Source organism: Nyctereutes procyonoides, unplaced genomic scaffold, assembly GCF_905146905.1.
Source record: "Nyctereutes procyonoides isolate TBG_1078 unplaced genomic scaffold, NYPRO_anot_genome, whole genome shotgun sequence".
Taxonomy (NCBI): domain Eukaryota; kingdom Metazoa; phylum Chordata; class Mammalia; order Carnivora; family Canidae; genus Nyctereutes; species Nyctereutes procyonoides.
The window spans coordinates 18,331,580-18,358,143 of NW_026575135.1; the positions used below are offsets into that span (position 1 = coordinate 18,331,580).

Consider the following 26,564-nt stretch of genomic DNA (forward strand, 5'->3'; position numbering starts at 1 on the left):
AGATTCCTAATCCTGGCTGTATCCCCCACCCCCACTCCCACTCCCACCCAGGAAGTAAGGCACTGGGTGGGAGGGGCTTGCAAGACAACAATTCTGGAGCTTTCTAAGCCTTTCTCTAAGTGAGGCATATCCTCAGGTATTTCCTGAAATTTTTGGCATGGGTGACAACTGGTCGGTAAAATATCTTAAAGAGTTGCTATCTACAGGCCTCAGTTCAGCCATAATTTACATGATCCCAGCCCCAATAAAGTGGGGTAAGGTAGGGTTAGGTAGGGAGAGATAGTAGGAGGCTACAGGATCAGGATCACTAAAATTCCAAAAATGTAGAGGTGTAAGGAAACCAGAGTTAGGGGGACAAACCAGACCATCCTGTCCTAGGTGTCAGAGGTAAGGTCTTGTTATAACAGCTACTTTTGACCAACAAAGAATTACCAGACCCTAAAAAGAAAGTAAGCCGTTAAAGGTGTTATCACTGGTCCTTACTCTGGTGTTATCAATAAATATGTTAAAAGGATTTAAGTTCCCCCTTAGCTTTCAATAAAAGATCAACCCTAAAGGCCCTCAGTGGCAGCCCTGTCGGGACCCCTCTCACTCCTGAGAGCTTTTTCTGTAACCTTGCTTAATAAAACTCTATTGCTTTACTCATTCTTCTTCGTCTGCAAGATTTATTCTTCAACTCTGTAAGACAAGAACCTAGCTCTCCTGCTTCACAACCACAAAGGGAGAATGGATCCTGGAAAGATCTTTCCTTTCACGCTATCCTGGTCTCAGTCAAGGGTTCTGGGCTTGCCTACAACCAGTGTCCAGGGGCTAACCTTGTCCAAATTTGGCTCTGGGCTGGACTCTGGGAGATTGCAAGGATGCAGTATCTGGTCCCCGAGTAGCTCTCAGCCTAGTAGAGGGATAAAATTCCAACACAGAGCCCTGCTACAGGTGGCCTGAACTGGAAGGCTTTGCACAGGTGAATATGGTGGAGGGAGCAGGGCACAGGCTGTAAGGAAAACAAGAAGCATGTGAGTGGTTCTGGGGGAGCAAGGGACCCTTAACCTCCAGCATTACAGCAGAAAGGAAAGCATTATAAATCCAGGGAAATACAGAAATGTGAAAGTGACATGCATTAGCTCACTTAATCTCAGGACAATTTGATAAGGTGGGGACCACTGCTGTCTCATTTTGCAGATGAAGGCCACATAGCTGGTGAGCGGATGGATGACCACATGGGACTTGCATGTGGGTCACCTGAGGTCCTCTCCTAGCTCTTTCTACTCTTACCACCTTTTCATGTGGGAGACAGGAGCTAGATTGCAGAAAGGCTTGACTGTCAAGCCAAGGGGATAAAAAATGAATCCAACAGGCCACAGGGAGCCTCAGTAGGTTTCTGAGGAAAGCCATAGCTGACCATTTTAGGAGGCATCACTACCTCATCCTAAGCTGCTGCCCCTGGCAGCCAGGCCCCCTTCCTTCGCTTGCCAAGGAGAGGGTGGAATTGGTGAATTGGAATGTGGGGTGAAGGCGGTAGTTTGGCAACAGCAGGAGACATACTTTCCTGCAGCTTCTCAGGGCACTTGGCATGTTACACCCTGGGCAAAATCAAGCTGCCCTGGGAACAGCCCAGGGCGTCCCAACAGACAAGTTTGTGTGAACTCAGCCAGGGCAGAGAAGCAGCCGCCGGAATGAGCTCACAGCTTCAGCAGGCACCATGAAATCTCCCTACACACACCAAGGCCGGTGGAGGCCTTCAGAGCCGGAGTGGACCTCAGGAAACACCAGTCCAGTGTCCCCAAGATGAGAAAATCAGGGCCCAGACTGACGATGGGAGTCACCCCCACGCCCACGGCATGGCATGTGCCCACAGCTGTCTACACTCCAGGCCACTCTCCCACCAAAGCCTAAAGAAGGTGTGATGTGGGAAGCACTTCGGCCAGTGCTTGGCATACAGTAGGGGCCCAATGTGGGAATGACTGCCCTCATGCCTGCAGTGGGGGCCTGCGGTCCATTGCATGTACAGTGATGTGCAGGCAGATACAAGCCACCTAAGAAACTGTCCTCCAGCTGTTACCAAACACACTGCCTCTTCCTACACACTGTCCTGCTCCGCTGTGCAGAGACCTGCTCTCTGCTGGACGCCAGAGCCCATTTGGCTCCGCGGTGGGATCTGAGTTTCAGCGAACAGCTGGAACAGATGGAACAGATGGTGACCTGAGTCATATTTTGCAACAGGCTGACTCTTGTTCAGTCGAGATGAAAGTACAGCTCGATGGTCTCCACATGTTCGCTGGAGGGAGGGCAGCACACCTCCAGAGTGACATGAGGGAGAGTCAGAGCTTCCAAGAGGAGTACCCAGGAGAGGCCCCTACCTGGAAACCCAAAACTGTGGGTAACATCAGAGGGGATCCCAGGAGGCCCAGCATCACCCCACAGGTGCAGGGGAAAGGACGTGGGATTCGGTGCCAGACAGACCTGCGTGCGAGTCCTAGCTCCACCACTTACAAGCCCATGACCTTGGGCCAGTTCTTTAACATTCCCAAGCATTAGTTTTTTTTTGTCTGGACATAGCTCTCAGGGTGATGGTGTAGGGCCATGTCAGGAGCACACCTGGCCCATCCATTCATTCACTCATTCATTCATTCATTCATTCACTCATAAATACTATCATGCACCAACCACCTGGGACTGCCAGTCTTGGAGATTTACCAGTCTTCATGGTCTGTATGGTCTAGAACTGAGCTCCTCATCCCGGGCAGAACCACTGGGGCGGGGGGGGGGGTTTGGAACGCTGATGCCTGGCTGCCCCCTTAATCAGAATCTCTAGGGTTGAGGCCACAGATGCTTCTGTGCAGCAGCATGAGGCGTAGAGGAAAGCTCCCATCCACAGAAGGCCTGCTGCCTCCCGCTCTCTCTGAGCACTCCCTTAGCATTACTTGCTGAAGGCCTCACACAGACCCAGAGGTGGAGGTGGGACCTCTACCCAGCCCCACCCCAATCCAGGCAAAAAGACCACCACTCCTTCTGAGCCATCTGCCCAAGGCACATAGCTCAGAAAAATTAGAATTGGGATTTGAAGTCCATCTGATGTTTCCAAAGCTCAGCTTTAACCACACGCTGCCACATACAAAAGGGACCTCAGCTTATGTGAATTCCTGCCCCTGGCTCTCCTCCTACGTCCCTGGGGATGGGACAGACACCAACCACACATCTGCAGTCAGGCGCGCTTGGGAATTTCAGGGCGGTGCAATGCTCCACCTGGACATCAGAAGACCCAGATCCGGGCCTTCTGTATTCCAGCTGTGTGACTCTCATCTTTCCGTCTGTAATTTAGAACTAGAATAGATGATCCTGAAAGCCCCACCTGTTCTGGGTCCTCCAGGTTCCTCCCAGGGGGTTTTGATGGAGGCAAGGTGTTTGGGGGACCTTCAGGCCCTTTCAGAGGGGAGCCCCAGGAGCCCAGCTCTCCAAGGTGCAAGAACGGTGAACTGTGCCTTCTCTCCCATGGGAGCCACTATGTGGCACAGACCACACTGGGTAGGAGGCTGCCTCCAAAGGGCAGTTCTTAGAATCCGGGACCTTGAGTGGGACTGGCCAGTCTCCCGGATGCATATGCATGAGCAGCATTTCTCGAATTCCACCCAACCTTCCCATGCTAATGCTGCCCCACACACTCATTCCTAGAAAGGTAAATGCAGATGGAGAGGGGAAAGTTTCTTGTCGCCATGAACACACACACACACACACACACACACACACACACACATCTATTCATTCAATCAGCATTCACTGAGCACCTGCTGTCTGGCAGGCACTATTCTGGGTGCTGGGGATCCAGCAGTGACAGACAAGTTCCTTCCCTCATGGAACTAACAGTTCTAGTACAAGAGTTTTGGAAGGCAATGATCTTCATCTTGTCAACACCAAAATAAAGGGTAATAACCCCTTCTGCACACACGCGTGCTAGATATCTGCAGATGGAGCAAATGTTTATACGAGACTAGGTTTGGCACCCACTGCAATAATTCTGAACCTCCCCCACAAGTTGGGGACCTCAAATCTATATATAACATCATCTCCACTTAAGCTTCCTACCATCAGGGAGAGGGGATGCTGTCTGAGGATCTGGGTCTAGACAAAGAGCTCCCCAGAGCTTAGAAACTTAATTAAAGCCTTCTGGCTTTAACTCTAAAAGAACTCAACTTTTGCACTCCACTCCATAATACATGTGTGCTGTTCCTTTTAGTATAAAATACTCCAAATCGGGGCGCCTGGGTGGCTCTGTCAGTTAAGCATCTGCCTTCCGCTAAGGTCATGATCCCCGAGTCCTGGGATGGAGCCCTGCACTGGGCTCCCTGCTCTGCGGGGAGCTTCGTCCTCCCTCTCCTCTGCCTCCTGCTCCCCCTGCTCCTGCTCTCTCTCTCTCTGTCAAATAAATGAATAAAATCTTTTTTAAAATGTTCTAAATTATTCCCCAATTATTACTAGACTCCCCACCCCAAGTTACCAACCTCTGGGTAAAATGGATGCAGGAAATAAACAATGTGACTTTGCATGCCACAGTCAAGAGCCATGAGCCATGAGCACAGCCAATCTGAGAAGGTCTCTAAAGAAATGGCCCAGACAGGAGGAGGTAATGCATCAGCCACATCCCACCATCTCTAAAGAAGTTGCTTTCCTGTGCAAACACATCTAAAAGCTTCCCACCAGAGTTATTTTACCACAAGATCTTGTTTCTGTTCCCTGGCAAGAGAACTCTGCGTCGTGTTCATGGATGCACATTCTGAATACAGGGATCCAGAGAGAGACAAAAATCAAAAGAAGAACATTGGCTCTGGATGGGCCTGAAATGAAGGGGTTCATTTCACAGACAGGAAGAAGCTTTTCAAAGCCAAGACTAACTGGAGTCTAAGTGCAGAGGGCAATTCTTAGAATCCTTTCCCCATGTGACATTCATGGCCTCCTGATGAGGCGGCTGTAACAGGCTCTGGGTGGCTGAGGCTCTGGGTGGCTCTCACTCAACCCTGCTCCCCTATCATTTCGCTGCGAGTCTCTTAAATGCACTGTACCTCCTCCCTGAAGCAATTCACCCTCTGCCAGTAGAGGCACAAGCAGGCAAGGAGGCAGGACCTGGAGGCCCCCAGTCCATGGATCCTAGGCTGTGAGCTCTACAAGGCATCCACACACAGAAGGAAGCCAAGAGGCTCACCTACGGGCCAGGCTTGGGAAAGCAGCTCCTGGATGGAGGGTCTGCTTTCGACCTGAGATTCCTCACAGGCTCCTCCCCTCCCGCACCACGCTCAGGCTGCACACAGGCTGCTCTTTCTACCCTCTCTTCATTCTGATCCCTTGACCTGGAAGATTCCATTCCCCTTCAAACCCACCAACCCCACAGCTAAATAGATTCACCCCTCACTTCTCACCCTAAATGTCACTCCTCATGGAGACTCTCCTGACACCCTAGTGCTGATCAGAATGCCCAGGTCTGTGCTTTCATAGCTCCCTGTACTTCTTGACATTTGTTTGTCATTTACAAATATTTAGGGGTTTTTGTACAATTATTTATTTAGTGTCTATGTCCCCCATAGATTGTAGACTCCCTAAGGGGTGGGAACCATGCCTCTCTTGTTCATCATTTGATGCCCAGCACATACCACATTGCCTTGTACAAAGCCAGAGCTCAATGAATTATTTATTCGGTAATAGTGAGTGAACAAATGAACAAATGAAAAACCTGGGGCACCTGGGTGGCTCAGTTGGTTAAGGGTCTGACTCTTACTTTTGACTCAGGTCACGATCTCAGTGTTGTGGGACTGAGCCCTGCATTGGGCTCTGTGCTGGGCATGGAACTGCTTGGGATTTCCTCGCTCTTTGTTCTCACACCCTCCCTCTCTAAAAAAAGAAAAGAAAAGAAAGAAAGAAAAAAGAAAAACCTACCAGGTATGACAGGCAGGATGGCCAAGTCTATTGAGGCCAGAAACCTTAGGATTAATTCTATCCCACCCACCTATCCACCCTTGCAAAGTCCTTGCTTAGCTATATTTCACTTTTCCCACAACAGAGTATGGCTTCTTAGGTTCCCTCTACTAGAAGGTCAATGATTCCAAAGATGAATGACCTTGTCCAGGCCTCCCCATCCTTGGCAAGACGGGCCGGCACACAAATCCTGAGCCCTGATGGAATGAGGCAGGTACAAGTGCTACGCTAAGAGCCGTGGGGGCATGAGCTCCTGACCTTATAGCATGAGAACTCTACAATGGATGGGTATTATTATCTCCCACTCTACAAATGAAGAAACTGAGGCTATAAGAGGATTAGTAAACCATCCAAAATCACCAGCCAGTACGTGCAAAGCCTAAAACTGAACCAGCTCTGTATGATCCCACAGTCCCAGCACTTCACCACCACGCTACAAAGGCCCAATTTCATGGGCACCTGGGTGGTTCAGCGGCTGGGCGTCTGCCTTTGGCTCAGGGCATGAGCCTGGGGGTCCTGGGATCCAGCCCTGCATCCGGCTTCCTGTGAGGAGCCTGCTTCTCTCTGCCTATGTCTCTGCCTCTCTCTCTCTCTCTCTCTCTCTCTCTCTCTCATAAATATATAAATCTTAAAAAAAAAAAAGGCCCAAATTGAATAATAAGTCTATGAAGGAGAAAAGGCGAATGAGGACTTTAGCAGGGCACGGAGAGAATTCCAACCTGCAGGAAGGCACAAAGACTGGGTGAAGGGAACATACTTCAAAGTTCAGAGACCAGCAAGTAGTTCAGGGGGGCTGGAGCCAAGGCAGGAGGCGGGAGGGAAGGGGACAAGCAGCCTTGAGTCCCAGCCCAAGAAAAGTGGAATTGAAGGTGTAATGGAAAGCACGTAAGGGGTTCAGGAGGGGGCCTAACATGATGGGACCTGTGTTTCAACAAGTCACTCTGCCTGCAGGGCGTTCTTGGGAATGGAGACACAGAGGTCCCACTGGCCAGGGAGCTGCTACAACAATCCACTGGAGGCCAGGACACAGGCCTAACCCCAAGGGGCCGGGGGTGGACACAGGGAGGGAAGCGGGACATTGGATGCCACAGGCATTGCAAGGGTAAGCTCAATTTCTTTCAAACAGAAACTGAGTATTTTTTCCAGGTGCTAACAATGTCTCAGCCGCTTCATGCACTGGGTCAGCAACACAGAGCAGCTGGTCCAGATGGAAGGTCAGGTGCACACAATGCCAATGGAGTCTCAAACAGAACTACTCTCAGCAATGGGACCCACCAACCACTTCTTCCAGTCCGGCCACACGGTCTCCATGGGGAGCCAGCCTTCTCCAGTCCTTGCTCTGTAAGTATCTGAGTCCCAAAGTGGAAGTGACTTGGTCAAGCTCCCACAACCAGGCCCAGAATCGAGGGGTCCACCCACCAGGTTAGTGCTATGCATTTCAGAGAACTTCCTCCAGCGGAGAGGACGAAGACATTCAGCTATAATTTGGTATCAGCCCATACTTGCAAATATGAAACAAGCAAAAACATTCCATTTCTTAAACTGGAAGTTTACATTCTTGAAGAAGAGGGGGGAGATTCTGACGTGGAATCATCTACTCTAGACAGTTAAATCTGAAGTAAAATTAGAAAATGTGTCACATGGAAAAACTCTGCAGTGAGAAATAGTTTCTCTGCCCCCTCCCTCATTTTTTCTTTCTGTGGGAGAGTGAGTGATTTGGCATTTTAACTAGACAGGGGGAGAGGGCAGCTGTGGTCTCTGTTTTGTGCCAAATACACAGTTGTCGGGCACAGTTTCTGCATCCTGACTTGTGGACTGGGATATAGTGAGGCATGTGCCTAGCAACCAGACGAACAGGGATGAGAGCTGCTGAGTTCAACCGTTTCCCCCAAGTGCCACAACGTTTGGCCAAACTGAACTCAGCCAGGCTAGGATGTTCATGCTACAGTGCTTTTAAAGTTCACCTGGTCCAACCCCTTCACTTCTCAGATGGGAAGCTGAGGCCCAAAAAGAGATCTGTCCAAGACAAAAGAACAGGGAACCCTCGAAGCTGAGCCTGTGGGCAGCATGCCTCCCCACATCATCGCCGTCTTTGCCTCCTGAAGACAGGGGAGCCCCTCCATGGTAGATGGTAACCTGAATGTACCAGGTGATTCACTTCACGAGCATTGCCGGAGTACCTGCCAGGGGCCAGGCATGGTGCTAGGTACTGAGGATCTAGGGGAGAATGTTCCCAGTTTAGACTCTTGAGGTGGCCCTCCCCCAGACTCCAACCACTTTGGAGGCTGTGCTGTTTGAGATCAGACAGTGAGGAGGGATATTCTGGGAGACAAGGCCAAAACAGCACATTAGTGGGATGTCAAGGGTCTCAAATGCCATGCTAAGAAGTGTTGTCATCATTGTCTATGGCTGCTGTAACAAATCACCACAAACTCAGTAACTTATACTAAGAAAAAAAAAAAAAAAGCTTGGGACACCTGGATGGCTCAGTTATTGAGAAGCTGCCTTTGGCTTGGGGTGTGATCCCAGGGTCCTGGGATTGAGTCCGCATCAGGCTCCCCACAGGGAGCTGGCTTCTCCCTCTGCCTGTGTCTCTGCCTCTCTGTGTCTCTCATAAATAAATAAATATTTTTTAAAAACTTATAATCTCATAGTTCTGCAGGTTAGAAGTGCAATACAGGTCTTGTGTGGATAAAAAGGTATCAACAGACTGTGCTCCTTTCCGGAAGATTTAAGGGAAAATCCATTTATTGCCTTTCCCAGATTCTAGAGGCCACCTGTGTTCCTTGGCTCACGGTCCCTTCCTGCGTCTTCAACACCAGCAAAGAAGGCCAGTCAAGATCTTCCCATGTCGCATCTCTCTGATCTCCTCTCCTGCCACTGCTTCTACTCTGCAGGACCCTTGTGATTATGTTGGACCCACCTGGGTAATTCAGGATCCTCACCCTCTTTTAAGGTCAGCTGATTAACAACCTGAATTGCATCTACTACCTTAGTTCTCCTACACCGTGTGACCTGACATATTCACAGGCGCTGGAGATTAAGATGGGGAAGCCTTCAGAGAGCCATGACCACCTGCCATGGGTGGTTAGCAAGAGAAGATGAGAAAGGATTCTAAGCAGGGGTGACATGATCAGAGCTGGTTTTACAGTGATGCTCAAACTGTAATGTGGACACGAATCACCAGGGATCTTGTTAAAAGGCAGATTCTGATTTACTGGGTCTATGGGTGGGACTGGAGATGATGATTTTTACCTAAGTCCCCAGGTGCTGCTGATGCTGCTGGTCTGCAAAGCACTTCTGAGTGGCAAGAAGCTAGAAGACTACTGTTAGCCACAGTAGGGGGATGCATTGAAGGGTGGAAGGAGACAGACCTATGTGCTGAAAATAAAGTTGGAAGAAGCCAGCCAGTAAGATGTACGGCTGGGAGGGAAGATGCAGCTGGCTGACCCAACCTCAGATGGAGCTCTGTGTGTGATGCTGTAAAAATTGCATTTAGGTTCAGTTCAGTTTGTCCGCCAGCTTTTGGGCTCTCTGGATTTCTATTCTAGAATGGTTGTAACTTACCAGCACCCAAAAAGCATACCTTCATTTTCCTTTTGTGACATGTATTCATTCTATCCCCACCCTATCTGTTATATCCAGTCCCTGCTCTCCCCCTCACTCTGGTCCCTGCACCATCCATTGCAGCAGATGGCTGCGGGTGGTTTTCCAGCAGGGCTGGAGGCACACACAGGCTTTGCTATGGTCAAGGCTTCATAATGCTGGGTTTTCACTTAGATCTCCACAGTCTCAGGCTTTGAATGATGCATTCATTAATGTATTCAAATACTCATTGTGTCCGCTTGGTGCCATGTCAGATGCTGAGGAAACATGGATAAATAAAAAAGGGTTCCTGCCCTCGGGGAACCAGCAGTGATGTGGGAGCAGGGAAGGAAGAAAGTCACTAATTATAGGCCCAATGCTTACTTCCTTACCTTTCATAGTAGGAACCACTGGCTCAATTTACAGGAAGGATAAGGAAAAGAGAGGTCACTCAGTGGGAAGTAGCAGAGCTGAGATCTGAACCCAACAACCAGGCTCCCAGAGCTCATTGTCTAAACTCTACTCCCTGAAGCTCCCTCTGGGATCCAGTGCCAGGTCTGTCCCTCTTCTCTGTTGCAACCATGGGCAGGTACTTTCCTCTATGGGACTTGGGATCGCCACATCTGAAAGGAGGCCTTTGGGCTGCACCAGGTGTTCTCTTCCCTGGCTGCACCGTAGGACCACACCAGGAGCTTTTAAAACTTGCCAATGGCTAGACCTCACCCCGGATGAGCTCAGCATTTTGGAAGTGGAGAAGGCTGGGCATCAGGTTCATTCCGAATCTCCAAGTGACTCTAAGGTGCAGCCACGGTTGAGAACCACCAAGGTCCTTATGACCTGACCTCTGGAACTCCAATTTCCTGAAAGATCCTCTTCTTCAGCCCTTACAAGGCATGTGCAAAATGAATAAATGAATGAAGCGCGAAGGGAAAAGGGAGGAAGGATTCACGACTCCATTCAGCTAAGGACAATATGGGACAGTCATGCAGCACTGTCCCTATACCTGCTGTTCACTTTTTCCCTTTGGATTAGAGAAAGAGCAGCAGTGGATAAGGGTGGGGTGAGCTAGTTCTTGTATGCTGTTGCAGGGAGTAGAAATCACTAGAGAAGCTTTAAAAAATGGGCATGCACTAGAGCCAACATTGTGCTTCAGGAATTTGTGCTAGGGGATAACTACAGAAAAGGTCAAATACAGAGCTACAAGACTAGGGTCATCACGATAGTGTTTATGCGAGCAAACAACCAGACGCTGTCTAAAGGCATAAAAGGGGACTAGTCTACTTAAGGGATGTACATACAACGAAATACTACTTTCGTTACAAAGGATGTTAGGGAACAATATTTAGTGTTCCAGAGGAAGTGTTTAGATGATTATTAAGGAAAAAAATGCCAAGCAACAAAACACTGTACAGAATGATCTATTCTTTTTATAATGCATGTGCATATTTAGGCAAATAACTTTGAAAAATGTCCACAAATGTCAACAGCATTTATCTCTGAGTCTGGAGATAATATGTGGCATTTGTAAACTCCTTCTCCCCCTAGATTTTTACAATAACTGTTATTTTTTCTATCAATTTTTAAATGCAATTGAACAAAATAAATCTCCTCCTTCAAAGCCTGCTTCCCTCCCCCTGCCTCCCCCATCTTCTGGTGGAAATAGACATCCCTACTTTGGTAGTGCCACGGTTTGCTTGCACCTGCATTAGGACACACAGGATAAGCTCCCTAGCATTTAAACCAGCCGCTGCACACTGGTCTCACCTACTGAACTGTGAGTCCCTCTAGGATGGGCACTGTCCCTCTAGGATGGGCACTCAATCCAGTGTATCTTCTTAGTCACCCACCACCCACCTCAGAGGGCCTCAGTGAGAGCAGACAGTCAGGGAATATGGGAAGAAGATAGAAATCTATATATCTATAAATTTATACATCTATATTGTAGCTAGAATACGGAATAGGGCAGACAGTTTTTTTTTATTTTATTTTAGGATTTTATTTATTTATTCATGAGGGACACACAGAGAGAGAGAGAGAGAGAGACAGAGGAACAGACACAGGCAGAGGGAGAAGCAGGCTTCCATGCAGGGAGCCTAGTGTGGGACTCAGTCCCAGGCCTCCAGGATCACACTCTGGGATGAAGGGGGTGCTAAACCGCTGAGCCACCCGGGCTGGCAGACAGTTTTTCAAAGACTTCAACAGATGTTCACTTTATGGAGAGACTAGTTGAAAAAGCCCTTAAAAGAGAGGGCTTTGAAGCTGGGCCCATTTAAGTCCCTCAGTGACGGAAGGGTGACTCCTAGAGATGCTTAAGGCAAGGCTGCTCCCTTTAAATCAGACTCTAGCCACGTTGCCCTAAACCCAGGAATGGGCTCTCTCAATACTTGCAGTCAGGGGTCCTGCTCATTTAAGGGAGATACCAGGACCCTCAAAATAGTTTTCTTCCCTTTCCAATCCTTCAAGTCATCCATGCCATGCAACAAGTGCAAAATGAACTGGATTGGATAAAATTGGGTTGGGCTGGGTTGGGTTGCATTGGGTTGAGTTGAATTGAATTGGGTTGAGTTCTGATGGAGATAAGAGGTGGGATGTGCTCATTAGGTGACCTTGGTCTCATGTTTCCCTCATTAAAGCTTACCCAATAACAGGTCTGGACCTTCTCCCAGGTTCTGCTCAACCCTAGACTTTTTCTCTCTTGAGTTGGGGCGGAGCAGAGGAAGGTGGTTTAGTCAACAAACTTGCTCCTCCCAACACTTCTGATGCATCTCTGCTCCCCTGGGCTTTGTGTCAACAGCAATAGCTCAAGACCCATAATCTTCTTTGAATTTGAAACCTTATTTGCTCATCCATTCTTCTTATTGCACATTAGTGTCTTCAACTGAATCTTATTGTAAGATTTCCTCTCTTTTGATAACCCTCACTCACCCACCAGCATGCCAACATCCCCAGCACCCAATCATATCATAAGAAAAAAGTATATGGCCTAATAAACAAGACAGGAGTGACTTTCCTTGCCAGATTTTGGAACATATTACAATGCAATGATTATCAAGACCATGTGAGATTTTTTTTTTTAAGATTTTATTTATTTATTCATGAGACACACAGAAAAAGAGGCAGAGACACAGGCAGAGGGAGAAGCAGGCTCCATGCAGGGAGCCCAACGTGGGACTCGATCCCAGGACTCCAGGATCACACCCTGGGCTGAAGGCAGTGCTAAACCACTGAGCCACCCGGGCTGCCCCTATGTGAGATTTTTAAAAACATGCATACACATAGGCACAAGAAGGGACCAATAGTAGAGATTTTGTATCATTAAAGAAAAATAATTTATATGATAACCAGAAGCAACACAATGATGGGTAAATCACTCACATCTTAATTAGTATTTTGGGGAATCCTAGGTATACCACTTTGAAAAAACATGGCTTTAGATTACATGCTATGTAATCTATGTAATTAACCTAATTTATGGTCCTTTTTAAGTAGGTCAAGCTGTAGACATTCAAAAAAACCTTGAAAAAAACTCAATATTTAACTAGCAGAGAGAAGATAAATCTACAGCTTTTGACAAAATATAGGCCATCACTAATAAGATGAGAGGGGATAAGCTAGACAATAAATTGTTTCTGCAATTACATATAATGAAAAAAGATAAAGAACAAAATAACATTGGCATAAATTCCTAACTAGTTATTAAAGTTACTGAAGGAAAAAAACCTAAGAGTCCCATAATGTACCCTCATTACTCAGCCATGGTCACCCCACGGTTGGCAGAGCTGTGGAAGAACAGAGACGAATTACAATTACCATTGACATGGTAAATTGGCACATTCTCTCCAGACCACAAGCTGGACCTACCCATTCATTCCCTCTTTGATTCATTGACAGAGTTTACTGAGTGCCCACACGGCCAGGCCCTGGGATAGGTTCTGGGATTCAGAGTTGGAAAGGCCCAGTCCCTGTCTCTTGGAGCTTCCCGTGTGGTAGGGAAGGCAGACAAATCATCACTGGTCACAATCCAGTCTGAGAAGGCCTGTGACTGAAGGATGAGTTGATAGACAGCCCAAAAGAAAGACACCCAACATGCCTGGCGGAGGAGGGCTTCCCAGAGAGAATGCTTAAAGGATGAATAGTGGGTTGCCAGGTGGACAAGGAGAAAGGTATTCTCAAAGAGCGACCCGCCTATGCGGAGGCACAGGGTGAGTCATCCCATATCTTACTCCACAAGCTACCAGTGATTTGGTGTGAGCCCAAGTCAATAAGGGGCATGCTTCTGCTTAAGTACAGCAAGAAGAACCCAGTGAGAGCAATTAAAATGAGAATGATTAAATTTGTATCTAAGAGAGATCCATCTAAATACATAAGAACTATCCAACTACTTCTGTCCCTTGATGGGCAAGTCTGTGTGAGGTAATCTAGTCCAAATAATAATAATCCAAAAGGAAAACAAAGGCCTTTTGTCAGAAGATGGTCTCAGCAGCACTGTTGACAATAATGACAAAACAGCTGAAGTCCTAGTGGCCAACTTCTGGACAAGTGAGGCATGACCCACACCCTCAAAGTGGCCCTGCCAGGGTGCCATTTAGGCTGGTAAGTAGCACTAGTCCTCAAAAAGAAACAGAAAGGCAAGGAAGTGTACTCTAGACAGGGAGATGAGTTCACATCTTGTGCAAAGTCAAAGGAACTACAAAATCCCTACGGTACACCAAGAGCTGTGAGTGGTTCAGTGTGCCAGGAATTGTCAGTGTGCACTCTGCTGTAAAACACACAGGCAACACATGATGCGACCACAGGCATTCCCTACTTTATACAAAACCAAAAAGTTTACCCAGTAATTAAAACACTACAGGGGCACCTGGGTGGCTCAGTGGTTGAGCGTCTGCCTTTGGCTCAGGTCGTGATCCTGGGATCAAGTCCTGCATCAGGCTCCCCACAGGGAGCCTGGTTCTCCCTCTGCCGATGTCCCTGCCTCTCTCTCTGTGCCTCTCATGAATAAATAAATAAAATCTTTTTAAAAAATAAAAATAAAAAAATATTACAATCATTTATCTTCATCACAACCTCCAATGGTATGTGAGCAACAGTAGCTCACTAAGGCCAGGACACAGGAAAGGCCAGAGGCTAGAGAGAGAAAATCTAAAGTGTGACTCCTCGCCACTTCTCTCTCCTTCAGGAAAGCACATCAGACAGCCATGAGCAAGAAGAGTGAAAAGGTTAGAGGAAAAACTCAAACTGGCTCTGCTTAGTGTTCAGATTTGCCTCAAAGAAGATCTGCAAATGGCCAAGAAGCATGTAAAAAGATGCTCAACGGCATTAGTCATTAGGGAAATGCAAATCAAAATAACAAGGAGAGACCACTTCACACCCACTAAGATAACTATAATTGTAAAAATGGAAAGTCAGAAGTGTTGACAGAGACGTGGAACAATCAGAGCCTTTGTACCCTGCTGATGGGGATGTGGAATGGTACAGCCACTGTGGAAAAGAGTTTGGGAGTTTCTATAAAACCTACACATGAAATGACCACATGACCCAGCTGTTCCACTGGGTATATACCCAAAATAAGTAAAACAAGGACTCAAATTCTTATACACAAATGTTCACAGCAGCACTGTTCATGAGAGCTAAGAGGAGGAAACAACCCCAGTGTCCCCATCAATGGAAAAATGGATAGACGAATTATGGTATATCCATGCAGTGAAATATTCAGCCATAAAAAAAGAATGAAGTCCTGGCACACACTACAACATGGAGGACCCTCTAAAACATCATGCTACGTGAAAGAAGCCAGACACAAAAGGTACAGGGTATATGATGCCATTTTATGGAACAGTCAGAATAGGCAAATCCACAGAGATGGAGGGCCATTGAGCGCCTGCCAGGAGCTGGTGGGGTGAGCATGGGAGTAATGGCGAGTGACCACTTAATGGGAATAAGGCTTTTCACTCTTTAGAGTGATGAAGATGTTTTGGAACTCAACAGAGGAGACGGCTGTACCACAGCATGAATGTATGAACTGCCACCGAATTGTACACATGGAGGTGGCTAGCTCTATGTTATGTGGGTTTCACCTCGGTAAAAAAAAAAAAAAAAGTGGGGATCCCTGGGTAGCTCAGCATTTTAGCACCTGCCTTCAGCCCAGGGCATGATCCTGGAGTCCGGGGATCGAGTCCCACATCAGGCTCCCTGCATGGAGCCTGCTTCTCCCTCTGACTGTGTCTCTGCCTCTCTCTCTCTCTCTCTCTCTCTCTCTCTCTTTCGAATAAATAAATAAAATCTAAAAAAGAAAAATCTCATTTAAAAAAAAAAAGGCAACCAGGATAACCACCAGATGTCCAATAAACATTTGAAAAGGTAATCAACTTAATAATCAGGAAAATAGGGGCACCTGGGTGGTTCAGTTGGTTAAATGTCTGCCTTCAGCTCAGGTCATGATCTCAGGGTCCTGGGATCAACCCCCCCACATCCAGCTCCCTATCAGTGGGGAGTCTGCTTCTCTCTCTCTGCTTGCTGCTCTGCCTACTTGTTCTCTCTCTCTCTCTCTGAAATAAATAAATAAAATCTTTGAGAAAAATAATAGGAAAATATATTAACACTATAGTTAAATTCTACTATGTATTCATTAGAAGGACTGAAATTCAGTCCAGCGACAAGACTGAGTGCTGGTGGGAATTTGAAGAAATGGGGGCTCTTATGCCACGCTGATGACCGTGCACCTCAGTACAACCATAGAGTAGGCTGGGCTGGCACTGTGTGTTCAGTTGGAGGATCTGTGCACGCTGTCTCCCAGCACTCCACCCCTAGATATAGAATCTACCAGAATACATGCACATGTACGAGAACGTGCAGAAACACTCTGCTATGTCTGCCAAAATGGAAATGACTCAAATGTTGTTGGAGAAAAATAGATAATGTATAGCACATCAATACAGTGGAAAACTATACAGCAACAAAGATGGATTCGCTACAGCCCACATGCAACAGCATAAATGAATCTCAAAACTTAATATTCAGTGAAAGACGCCATGTATAAAGTTCAAACGCAAGTCAAATGAAACTGTAGAATTTGAGGATGAACGCTTAGGTACTAAAGTTATTCCTAAAAAGTAAGGAAGAAGTTAACATAAAAGTCAAGGTGATGGTTACCTCTGAGGGTAGGGAGGGCATGATCGCATCCAAGGGGCACACAGGAGAGCTTCTGGGGCTAGCCTATTTCTCTGCCTGGGTTATAGGGGTGTTTGCTCCGTTATAAACCATTGGGCTGTACTTTCTGTGTGCACTTTTCTGAATGGATGTTATATTTCACAGTAAAACAGTTGAAAGGAAAGTAAATATTTGCACATATAAGGATTTTCTTAGCAGGAACAAATTACTTGTGGAGCCACTTTTCCCCGCCTCCAAAACAACCTCCTTATCTGCATAGTAGGTATTCCAATGACACTGTAACTTTACTAGCTGGGCCGTGATGCATCAGGGGCATGAGGATCGGCGTGGGGGACAGGGTCCCATGGACAAGGGTCTCTTTAAGCCGGGTGGGCCAGGAAACCCTCAGTGCCTGGGGAGCCTGGAGACTTTGGGAAGTGGTTTCCTTATTGAAGCACAGACACATAAACAGCTCCAGTGCCTGCCTCCGGGGGCAATTTTGAGGACTGGATAAATGTAACCTGGACCTGCTCACACCTCTGCCTGAATGCAGAAAGTGATTTGTTTATAAGCGTGAGCATGATTAAACTGCCCGCAAAATCTGGTTTGCAGGAGGATGTTTCACACGTCTAGGAAGTCTCTGCAGAGGCCCAGAGGGACGCTGAATACCCATCAGTTGCAAATGGCCCTTTCCTTGCCCTTTTCAGCTTCTGAGGGTTTCCTGGCACTCCCCTTTTACGTTATGGATGGGAACAGGACATCCTCTGTGTTGTTTCTAACAACTGACTTGACATCGAGGGGTCCAGCCTTCAAACACAAGAGGAGAAAGAAACACCAAAGTCTCTTTCCCCAGAATCTTCTTCCTTTGGGAGGTGGGGGTTGCAGCAAAATTCACAAAAGACCGGGAAACACGAAGCTGCCCTCTGCCACTGAGCTGGCAATACCCCATATCACATGCCAAACTGCAGCATTTCCACATGGACCACGGTGCTGAGCAGCCAATACTGTGCTCCAGCTGCCCTTTGATCTGCAAGAAATGCCAGGCCGGAGGCTCTGGCAGGAAAAGTGGCCACTGCGAGTTTGGGTCTTGCTCCCAAGGTTACAATGATCCAGGCTGTCCCGGGCTTCCTCTGGCACACAAAGAGTTAACCTGGGCCACCCTCAATGGTCTGTTTCCTTCAAAAGGACAGAGAGGCTGTTACCCCTCCTCACACACACTTATTCTATTGAGGCTATGTACGGATTTTCTAAAACCAAAAGGAGAGGGAGGCTACTGCTGGGACTAGAGAGTCGTGCAAAATGGTAAGGAGAAAGGACTGAGGGAGGAAGGATGGGAGCCCAGATCCCGCCTTTTGGACAGGCCACTTCTGAAAAGTCTCTCCTCCTCAGTGTCCTCTGCTGTCAAACTGCCTGCACTGCTTGCTAACGCGGGAGTGCAAAGATCCACCCGTAAATTCTACCACTTACTTCGTGCCTGCATGGGCCGCAGCGTGGAAACATTGGATATTTCTAATATCTCTTGTAAATCTTCACGGCATCCCCCAGGAAAGGTGGTCTAATTATCCCCCCCCCCTTTTTCTTTTGGATGAAGAAACTGAGGCACAGAGAGGTGAAATTCCCTGCCCTGAGCCGGGTCACCTAACTCAGCCAACGAACGATTCAAGCAGCCTGAACACACCCCTTAACCGAACTGTGCTTTAACTCCGGCTACAGTCGTCAGTCATCCACCCACCTCTGGGTGCTGGTGGGGGAAGGTGAGGCTCGGGGAACAGGAGGGACCGGGGCCCCTGGCTCCCCGCCCCTAGCTCTTCTCATCACCCAGGGCGCCACTGCGAGGGCGGACGGGGACTCCCGCAGCTAACCTGGAGCTAAGTGAAGCAGCATCGAGGTTCGTTCAGTCCCGTTATTTCTCGCGCGGCACAGGCCCCGGGGGTCCCCGCCGTGGTCACCTCCCGCACCTGTGTGCACGGCCCGCGCGCGGGCGCCGGGGGGGGGGGCTGTGCACCGCGGTCGGAGGGCCCGCGCCCCGCTGCACCGTGCCCCGAGGGCGCGCCCGCTCCCCCGTGCCGGGGCCTCGGGCTCGCCCCCTCGCACCCCCTGCACCGCCGGGGCGCGGAGCGGCGAGGACTCCCTTTTATGTCCAGGAATGAGGAGCGCAGGGCAGGCACGCCCGCCGCCGAGCGCAGCTGCCCGGGGGGCGCGGGGCGGGGGCGCGGGGCGAGGGCGCGGGGCAGCGGTGCCCGCGAGGCCCGGGCTTACCTGTCGCCGAGCGGGTCCGGGTGAGCGCGGGGAGAAGCGCGGAGACCCAGAGCAGCCACAGCAGGCGCCAGGAGCGCGCGTCCCTCCTGCAAGAGGTGGCGGGGGCAGAAGGTGAGGCGGGCGGGCGGGCCGCGGGCCCGGGGCGCGGGGGAGCGGGTCCTACCTTGGCGCCATCCCGCAGCCCCGCGCGCCCCCGAAGGCCCCGTGCGCCCGGCTCGCCCTTCCTGCAGCGAACAAAGGCGGCGCTGGGCAGCGGGGCGGGCGGCCTCGCGGCTCCCCTGAGTCACCCGCGCTCTGAAACCCGACTCCGCCGCGCTCACGCCCCGGGGGTCCCCACGCCCCTTTCCCGACGGCGCGCTCGGGGCCGCGGCCGCCACCCCCCCCACCCCCTCCCCGGCCTTACGTAACCTTCGGGCCAGCCCCGCGCCGCGGTCGCCCGGGGGAGCGGGCGTCGGTCGGGGTCGGGGCTGCCCCGCGGGCCGAGCGCCCTCCGTGCACCAGCCAATGGGATCCTTCCGGCAGCCCGGGAGGCTCGCGGTCGCGGCGCTGTCCTCAAGTGACGGAGCAGGAAACTGAGGCTGGACACAGGGAGACGCCGCGAACGCCCGAGATCGCACAGCGGGACGGGGCCCCGGGGCTCCTGCCTGATGCGCCAAGCCCAGGGGCACGGCGATGCCCGCAAGCGGGAGCCCGTCTTGGAGAGGGAGGGGGCTGGTGTAAACGTCTTCCATAGAAACACATGCAGCAAAGAATATTCCTTTTTTTTTTTTTAAGATTTTATTTATTTATTCATGAGAGACAGAGGCAGAGGCAGAAGCAGGCTCCATGCAGGGAGCCCGACGTGGGACTCGATCCCGAGTCTCCAGGATCAGGCCCTGGGCTGAAGGCGGCGCTAAACCGCTGAGCCACCCGGGCTGCCCTGCAAAGAATAATCCTAATAAAACATCTAAACGGATCGAATATTTCCAAAGTTTTCCTCTCTATAACTTGCGAGCCGCCTCCACCCCCTGCCCCGGGGAATGCACGTTTCAGGAGGGTGAGAATGTAGTATTTGTTTTGTTATCTGGCTAATGTAGTGCCTGGTGGTAGGAAATGCCCATAAAGGGTGAGCGAAGGGGCACAGTCCCAGGTGAGCCGCCACTCCAGGCTCTGCGATGATGTGGAAAAGGGGAACCGGGCTCAGCCTCCAGAAGCCAACCCCGGCCCGTGTGACTATCCCTCGTGTGTAGAGCTTAGCACAGGGCCTGGCACTGGCTAAGCCCTCAAATGGTGGCTTTTCATTCGGACTACCAGCACGCACAGGGGAGCAAGATTTGGGGGTGAGAGGAGACACCGTGGAGGTCCAAGGGGACCTACACAGGTCTGAAGCTGGCAAGCCCTGAGAGCCCCTCTTCCTGATGCACCAGGTAGCCACGGTGGGCTGTGGCCCCCATGGTCAGTTCCTGGTTTTCATTTCTAGTTATTTGAGTTAGGCCCCCGGAGATGGGACGGACATGATAGCTAACATTTATCGAGCGCTTATTATTTCCCAGACCCTGTGCTAAATAAATGCTTTACGGGTCCCATCCCACCCCCCCCACACACACACACACACCACCCTCGGAAAGTAGAACGTTCCTATGAAATCTTTCATGAGCCAAAACGATGTAAAGGAAGAAGCAGTTACCTTTGATTTATATAGGAAAATGTTTGAGAGTTCCCAAAAATAACCCCTCTTAGGCTTTTCTGGTACCTTAGGACACATCTTGCTAACGATGCCCAAAATAAATTGAGATAAAGCACAGATGCTCACAGACCCAGTCCAAAGCGGTGACAGCTTGATGCTGAGATGCTTGTGGGGGGCCAATCACACTGCTTGGGGTTCCCCGCTGCATCGATAACAGCTTGCCCACAAGATACTCAGCACTATTTTTGCTTTGCCCCTTTGAGTCTCGTAAGTGAAAATCCTCTCAGAATTTCTTTCAATTACTGAAAACAGGTATTCCCATAGGTCTTTCATAAAAGCAAAGTGGTTAAATGTGAACTTTTGAAAAGCAGGGGCTACCTATACCTATGTTATCTCACTTAATCCCCACCTCATCTCATACATGAGGAAGCTGAGGCTTCAAACATGCCCAACCTATGCAGGACAGGTGCCAGCACCCATGCTCTTCACCACTTGTCACACCCTGGACCCGAGAACAAGGGGGTTGGACCCACTGGAGACATGCAGCGCCCCAGCGTGAAAGGGTTAATGCCTACATGGCCAGTGAGGGCTCCCAAGGGAGCTCCAGCCTGTGGTCAGGAGCTAGGTTTCCACTCCAGTTCTGGCCTGGGCTACGGAGCAAAGTTAGACAAATCCTGCTATTTCTGATTTTTTAATTTCTTCATCTGGATAGTGGACATGATGGTCCTGATGTGGGCAAGTGGCTGTGAGTCTCTCCATAAGAAAACTCGCACCCCGCAGCGCTCTGGCCCCTGTAAAGGGCTGCATATCTGGATTCTGTACACATCTGGGATTAATGTGAACAGTCTTCAGAATGGGAAGAGAGAAGCATGGCCTGGAGAAGGCAGGAGAGGCATCAAGCCTCTGGAGGAGGGAAGGAGAGTTTGTGGGGGCTTCAGAGGAGGGAGGGTTAGGCAGGACTCCTAGAGATACACACTTGCAGTAAATAAATAAAAACTTCTGGGTTTGGAGCAGGGACCGGCGGGCAGGGCAGTGCCAGAGCCAAGACCTTCAATGACATGCTGATTGATGGGTATGCATGTGGCCTTGAAATCATTGGTATTCCCTGAGCATTGTGGAATCCCAGAACATTTACAGTGGATAGAACCCTGAGAAATCTGATCCAGCCATCTCCCTCCTGTCCCCATTTTATTGATGGGGAAACTGAGGCTCAGAAAGGCCATGCAATTTACTAAGTTGACTATCTAGTAAGTGGCAGATTGACAAGTCCCAGGGCCGAAGAGGAAGACGCATAAGAGAAGTACACAAATGGGTAAGGACTTCAAATGTTGCAGAAGATCCTTAGTGGTAGTGAATTCCCTGTCACAAGACAGACCTCTTAGCAACCAAGAGGTCCCAGAGAAGGTAGGAATTATGAACTGGGGGCTCTGGGATCATGCTGCCTGGTGACACCTGGCTCTGTTATTTATGAGGTATATGAAATCTGTAAAATGAAGATGACAAAGAGTTTTTCCTAGCAGTTGTTGGGAGGATGGAGGTGTTACTGACATACATGGCATTTACCAGAGTGTCTGGTGCAAGATAATGGCCATTTGGATGTTAGTTTCTATAACTGACGGTGGTGAGATTCTGGCAAAGGGCACGACTGCAAGAGAGGGGACACCGCACACCCAGCTTCAAGAGGGTGAAGCCCCCGCAGCCAAAGCCGCTCTGGAGCTACAGTGGCCCCCTGTGGCATCAGCACACAAGGCAAAGTGCATTCTGACAAAAATTGTCTGCTTCGGGCTTCTCTCTTCATCTGTTCATACTCACTGTGAATGTGATTCTCTCCTCCTTGAAGCTGCTCTGTACTGGAATACCTTATTTTAGAATAAATTACTAACCATAGAGAATTGCTCTCTTAATTCTCTATTTCTCTATTGCTTATAAAGAATCACATCAGCTGGAAATACAACTGACCTTCTTAGAGCCAAGCTTAGAATATATTTCTACATTGCTTAGAAACAGCCACTTCAATTACAGTTTTATGATAGGCCTGTGGTTCTATGTGACCGTTAAAACCAGAGGTTGTGAGGATGCCTGGGTAGCTCAGTGGTTGAGCATCTGCCTTTGGCTCAGGGCGTGATCCCGCAGTCCTGGGATCGAGTCCTACATCGGGCTCCCCACGTGGAGCCTGCTTCTCTCTCTGCCTCTGTGTGTGTGTGTCTCTCATGAATAAATAAGTAAAATCTAAAAAAAAAAAAAAAAAAAAAAACAGAGGTTGCGAACTGGTGGCCATTGGCTCAATTTGACCTATAGGTCTGTTTTGTTCAACTTACCTGGTGACAAGTTCAACATTAAATTAGTTAGCAATATGGATAATTAGGTGATTTTACATTAGTCTAGATTTCCAGTTTCTTCTTAAATTTTTGGAAAACCTGGCAACACAGGGCCCGAGTTCTCTGTGCCAACAGCTGATTGGCATTGCAAAAGGGCTGCTGTCTTCAGCTAAAGCCATGCTTTCCAGTTTGCTGCAGTCCTCACCACTCCCTGTTATTCCTCAACACCAAGGCTATGCATCATTTGCCATGACATGCACTCTGTCTTTCTTATACAAAAAAAAGAGCAAAGTGGGGAGTGCCTGGGTAGCTCAATTGGTTAAGCATCCAACTCTTGATTTCAGCTCAAGTCATGATCTCAGGGGCGTGAGATGGAGCCCCACATCAGGCTACATGATGGGTGTGGAGTCTGCTTAAGACTCTCCTTCTGCCCCTCCCCCTAAAAAAGAAGAAGAAAGAAAGAAAAGTGGAATAGATTGAGTACTCATGTCTCTGTTCAAAATGGATAAAAAATAAAAAGATGCATAGATATATAGAGTCAGGTTTCAAGAAAAAATGTAGAAGAACATATTTCTGTATGTTTAATATATAAATAAAGTATATATACCTTGGAAAATATGAAAACCAAGATGCTGCTATGAAACAAGCCTTGCCCCCCTTAGTTACATATGCTATGGGAAGGATGAAAGCAGGGCTGCATTTTGACTGGTAGGTTTTAACTGTGGTCCTATTTATAATTCAGGGTATGTACAGATGGTCTCAGACTTACAATAGCTTAACTTATGATTTTTCAATTCTACAATAGTATGAAAGCAATATATACAATCAGTAGAAACTGTACTTTAAATTTTGAATTTTGATCTTTTCCTGGGCTAGGTGTATACAGGATGATACTCCCTCATGATGCAGAGCAGGGCTACAGCTCCCGCTCAACCACTTGATCATGAGGGTAAACATGCAATCATTCTGTTTTTCACTTTCAGTACAGTATTCAATACATTACATGCAATATTCAATGCTTTACTATAAAACAGGCTTTGTCTTGAGATGCTTTTGCCCAACTGCAGGCTAATGTAAGTGTTCTGAGCACATTTAAGGGAGTCTAGGCTAAGGTACAATGTTCTGTATGTTAAATGCATTCAAGGCGTTTCAACTTAGGATATTTTCAACTTATAATGGGCTTATCAGAACTTAACCCTGTTTTAAGTAGAGGAAGATTTGTATGCATAAGGCAGAGCAGGTTCCCTTATTACACTGGCAGGGAGATCTTATGTGCAAATTTTATATTTTGTTTGCTTCTGTGTACTTATCGGATAATATCCAATTCACTGGAATCTAAAGATGGAAGTCCCCAAAGCACATTTCTTCTGTATGAATGACTGGAAACAAATGCATGTTAATATTGTTAATTTTGGGGATCCCTGGGTGGTTTAGTGCTGCCTTCAGCTCAGGGCGTGACCCTGGAGTCCCGGGATGGAGTCCCACATCAGGCTCCCTGCATGGAGCCTGCTTCTCCCTCTGCCTGTGTCTCTGCCTCTCTCTCTCTCTCTCATGAATAAATAAATAAAATCTTTATTAAAAAATATTGTTAATTTTGTACTTACTTTACCTAGGAAGCTAGGCCATGTTCACAGCCAACAGAGCTCTCATTTTGAAGTTGGTCCCAGAGGTGGGAACTGTGAGCTCAGGCTGATGGAAGACAGGGAGGGTGCAGGGCATCCAAACGGTCCCAGCTGCAGGTGTGGGAGGAATGGGGGCAGGACGCCAAGCAAGGCATTTTACCTCCTGCCAGACTGTGTTTTGAGGGTTTCAGCGATTTCCTTCCATTCAATATGAAGTAGTAGAAACAGCCAAGAGGAAGCCTCATGTCATACCCAAGTGGGTCTTAAATTGTTTACCACAGCTTCAGTACAATCTGAGAGATTAGATGTGTGGAGACGTGGGGATCTTGTGTCTCAGCTCTCCCAGGACTCAGCTAAATTAATGTGCTGTTCCATTTTCCCATGATCCACCCAAGTGTCCCAGAAAACACAGTCTCCAGGAACATTCTCCAGGCTGCCTCCAGCAGCTGGAAGATGTACAAAAATCAGTGAGAAGCATCCCAAATTTTGGGTTGAGAAGAAGTTACCAACCACATAGCTCAGTGTGGTTGTTCAGGACAAGGGATAATATCTCTCTTGGGGGGATTATGGTGACAGAGCTCACACAGGCACCCAGAGCTTGCAACTTCATCTGATTCCATGGGCAGAAAAAAGGGGGGAATAAACTTGGCTAGCTGACTAGAAAAGAATGTACTAGAATAACTAAAGAGGGCTGCCTTTGGGTGATCAAGAAAAAACAGTGACTGTTGAAGCCCCCAACAGCTTCCATTGAGGAACCTTGTTCCAATAACCACCTGGATGTGTTTGGATGTGCAAAGGGGGAAGAGAGGGCTGCATAAGAGAAAAAGATGAATTTGAAAATCTGACAATCCTGAAAGGAAGAGGACGAGGAGGGAGAGTGTGTCGGACCCTCTTCAGTACCACTGTCAGTCCCTGGTCCCTGTCCCCTCTGCCTTTGTCATTCATGTGTGCTGTAGCAAGCACCTGCTTACCTTTCCCTGAGAACTTTCTCTGCCCATACAGACCTGCGGTGCTGGGGAATTACCGCTGACCCAGCAGCTCTTAACTGCTGACCGACTGGAGTCTCTTTCTCACTTGGTGGGAACACGTAGGCACCCAGAGTCCCTTGCCCCCCGTACCCCATACCCATGCGGAACACCTCTCCCTTCTTGCCCCACGGGCTCCCTGCTGATGCTGCCACATTGCATGATCCACCCAGCACGAGCAACCTGGAAGTGATGTGGAAATAACATGCTGGGAAGTGGACTTTTTGCCCCCAGAAGCCAGCAAATACTTGTTTCTCCCTGCTTCTCCCAGATGCACTGTCCTGAGAAAGCCGTCGACAAGGCATCTCAGAAGAAGGTCTCGGGAGACTGATGTCTTCACCTAATGCATCTTACGGGTTCCTTCTCCTTCCCTGCTTCACTCCCCTGTCCTCACTTCTGCTTCCTGGGACTGTACTCCCTAAAGCCAGAGCTACCAAAAACTGCTGCCTGAGAACCGAGGGTAAGGCTAAGGCAGAGCTTACCTCTTGCTCTCTGACCCTCGTGCATCAGAACAGTCTCTGGGTGACTGTCCTTTCCCTCTCACCAGGTGCAATCAGCACGATGCCATCGACGGAGGGGACTAGCATTATGACCTGTGGCATTTATCAAGATGACGGGGTCCCTGTGAACCATATTATAACAGAGAATTGGAGAGTTAACACCGTCCTGGGGCAAAAAAAAAAAGGAGACATATAGTGCTCTACTTGCCATATGGAAGCAAACTGCTTTCAATTTTCCCCACTGGTAGGGATTGTGACTGCACTTGCTGGATCATGGTGCGTCCCAGGTGCCAAGGCTGTGTTGATATGTTCCAGTAAGGACAGACCGCATCTGGCATGGCAGCTGCAATTGAGGCTTCCATCTGGCCAGGTTTATGGCAATCCACTATTACCCATCACAATCCATTTGGCTTCTGCAAGGGCCATGGAAGTGAACTGGTGAAAATATAATGGGAGTCACCACCTTCGTACCTCTTACGTAC

The 26,564-nt window shown here is 48.7% G+C and overlaps 1 protein-coding gene across 1 annotated transcript in view; it reads right to left on the reverse strand.

Annotated features, from left to right (window-relative positions):
• COL15A1 (collagen type XV alpha 1 chain) overlaps window positions 1-19,263 on the reverse strand; it is a 107,516-nt gene extending 88,253 nt beyond the window's left edge. Inside the window, exons 1-2 of the mRNA XM_055301945.1 lie at window positions 19,115-19,263; window positions 18,952-19,037 (exon numbers count right to left, since the gene is read on the reverse strand). Of these exons, the coding sequence (XP_055157920.1) occupies window positions 18,952-19,037; window positions 19,115-19,125 (97 nt within the window). The 5' untranslated portion in view covers window positions 19,126-19,263. The remainder of the gene's footprint in view (window positions 1-18,951; window positions 19,038-19,114) is intronic.
• Between the last annotated feature and the right edge of the window lie 7,301 nt (window positions 19,264-26,564).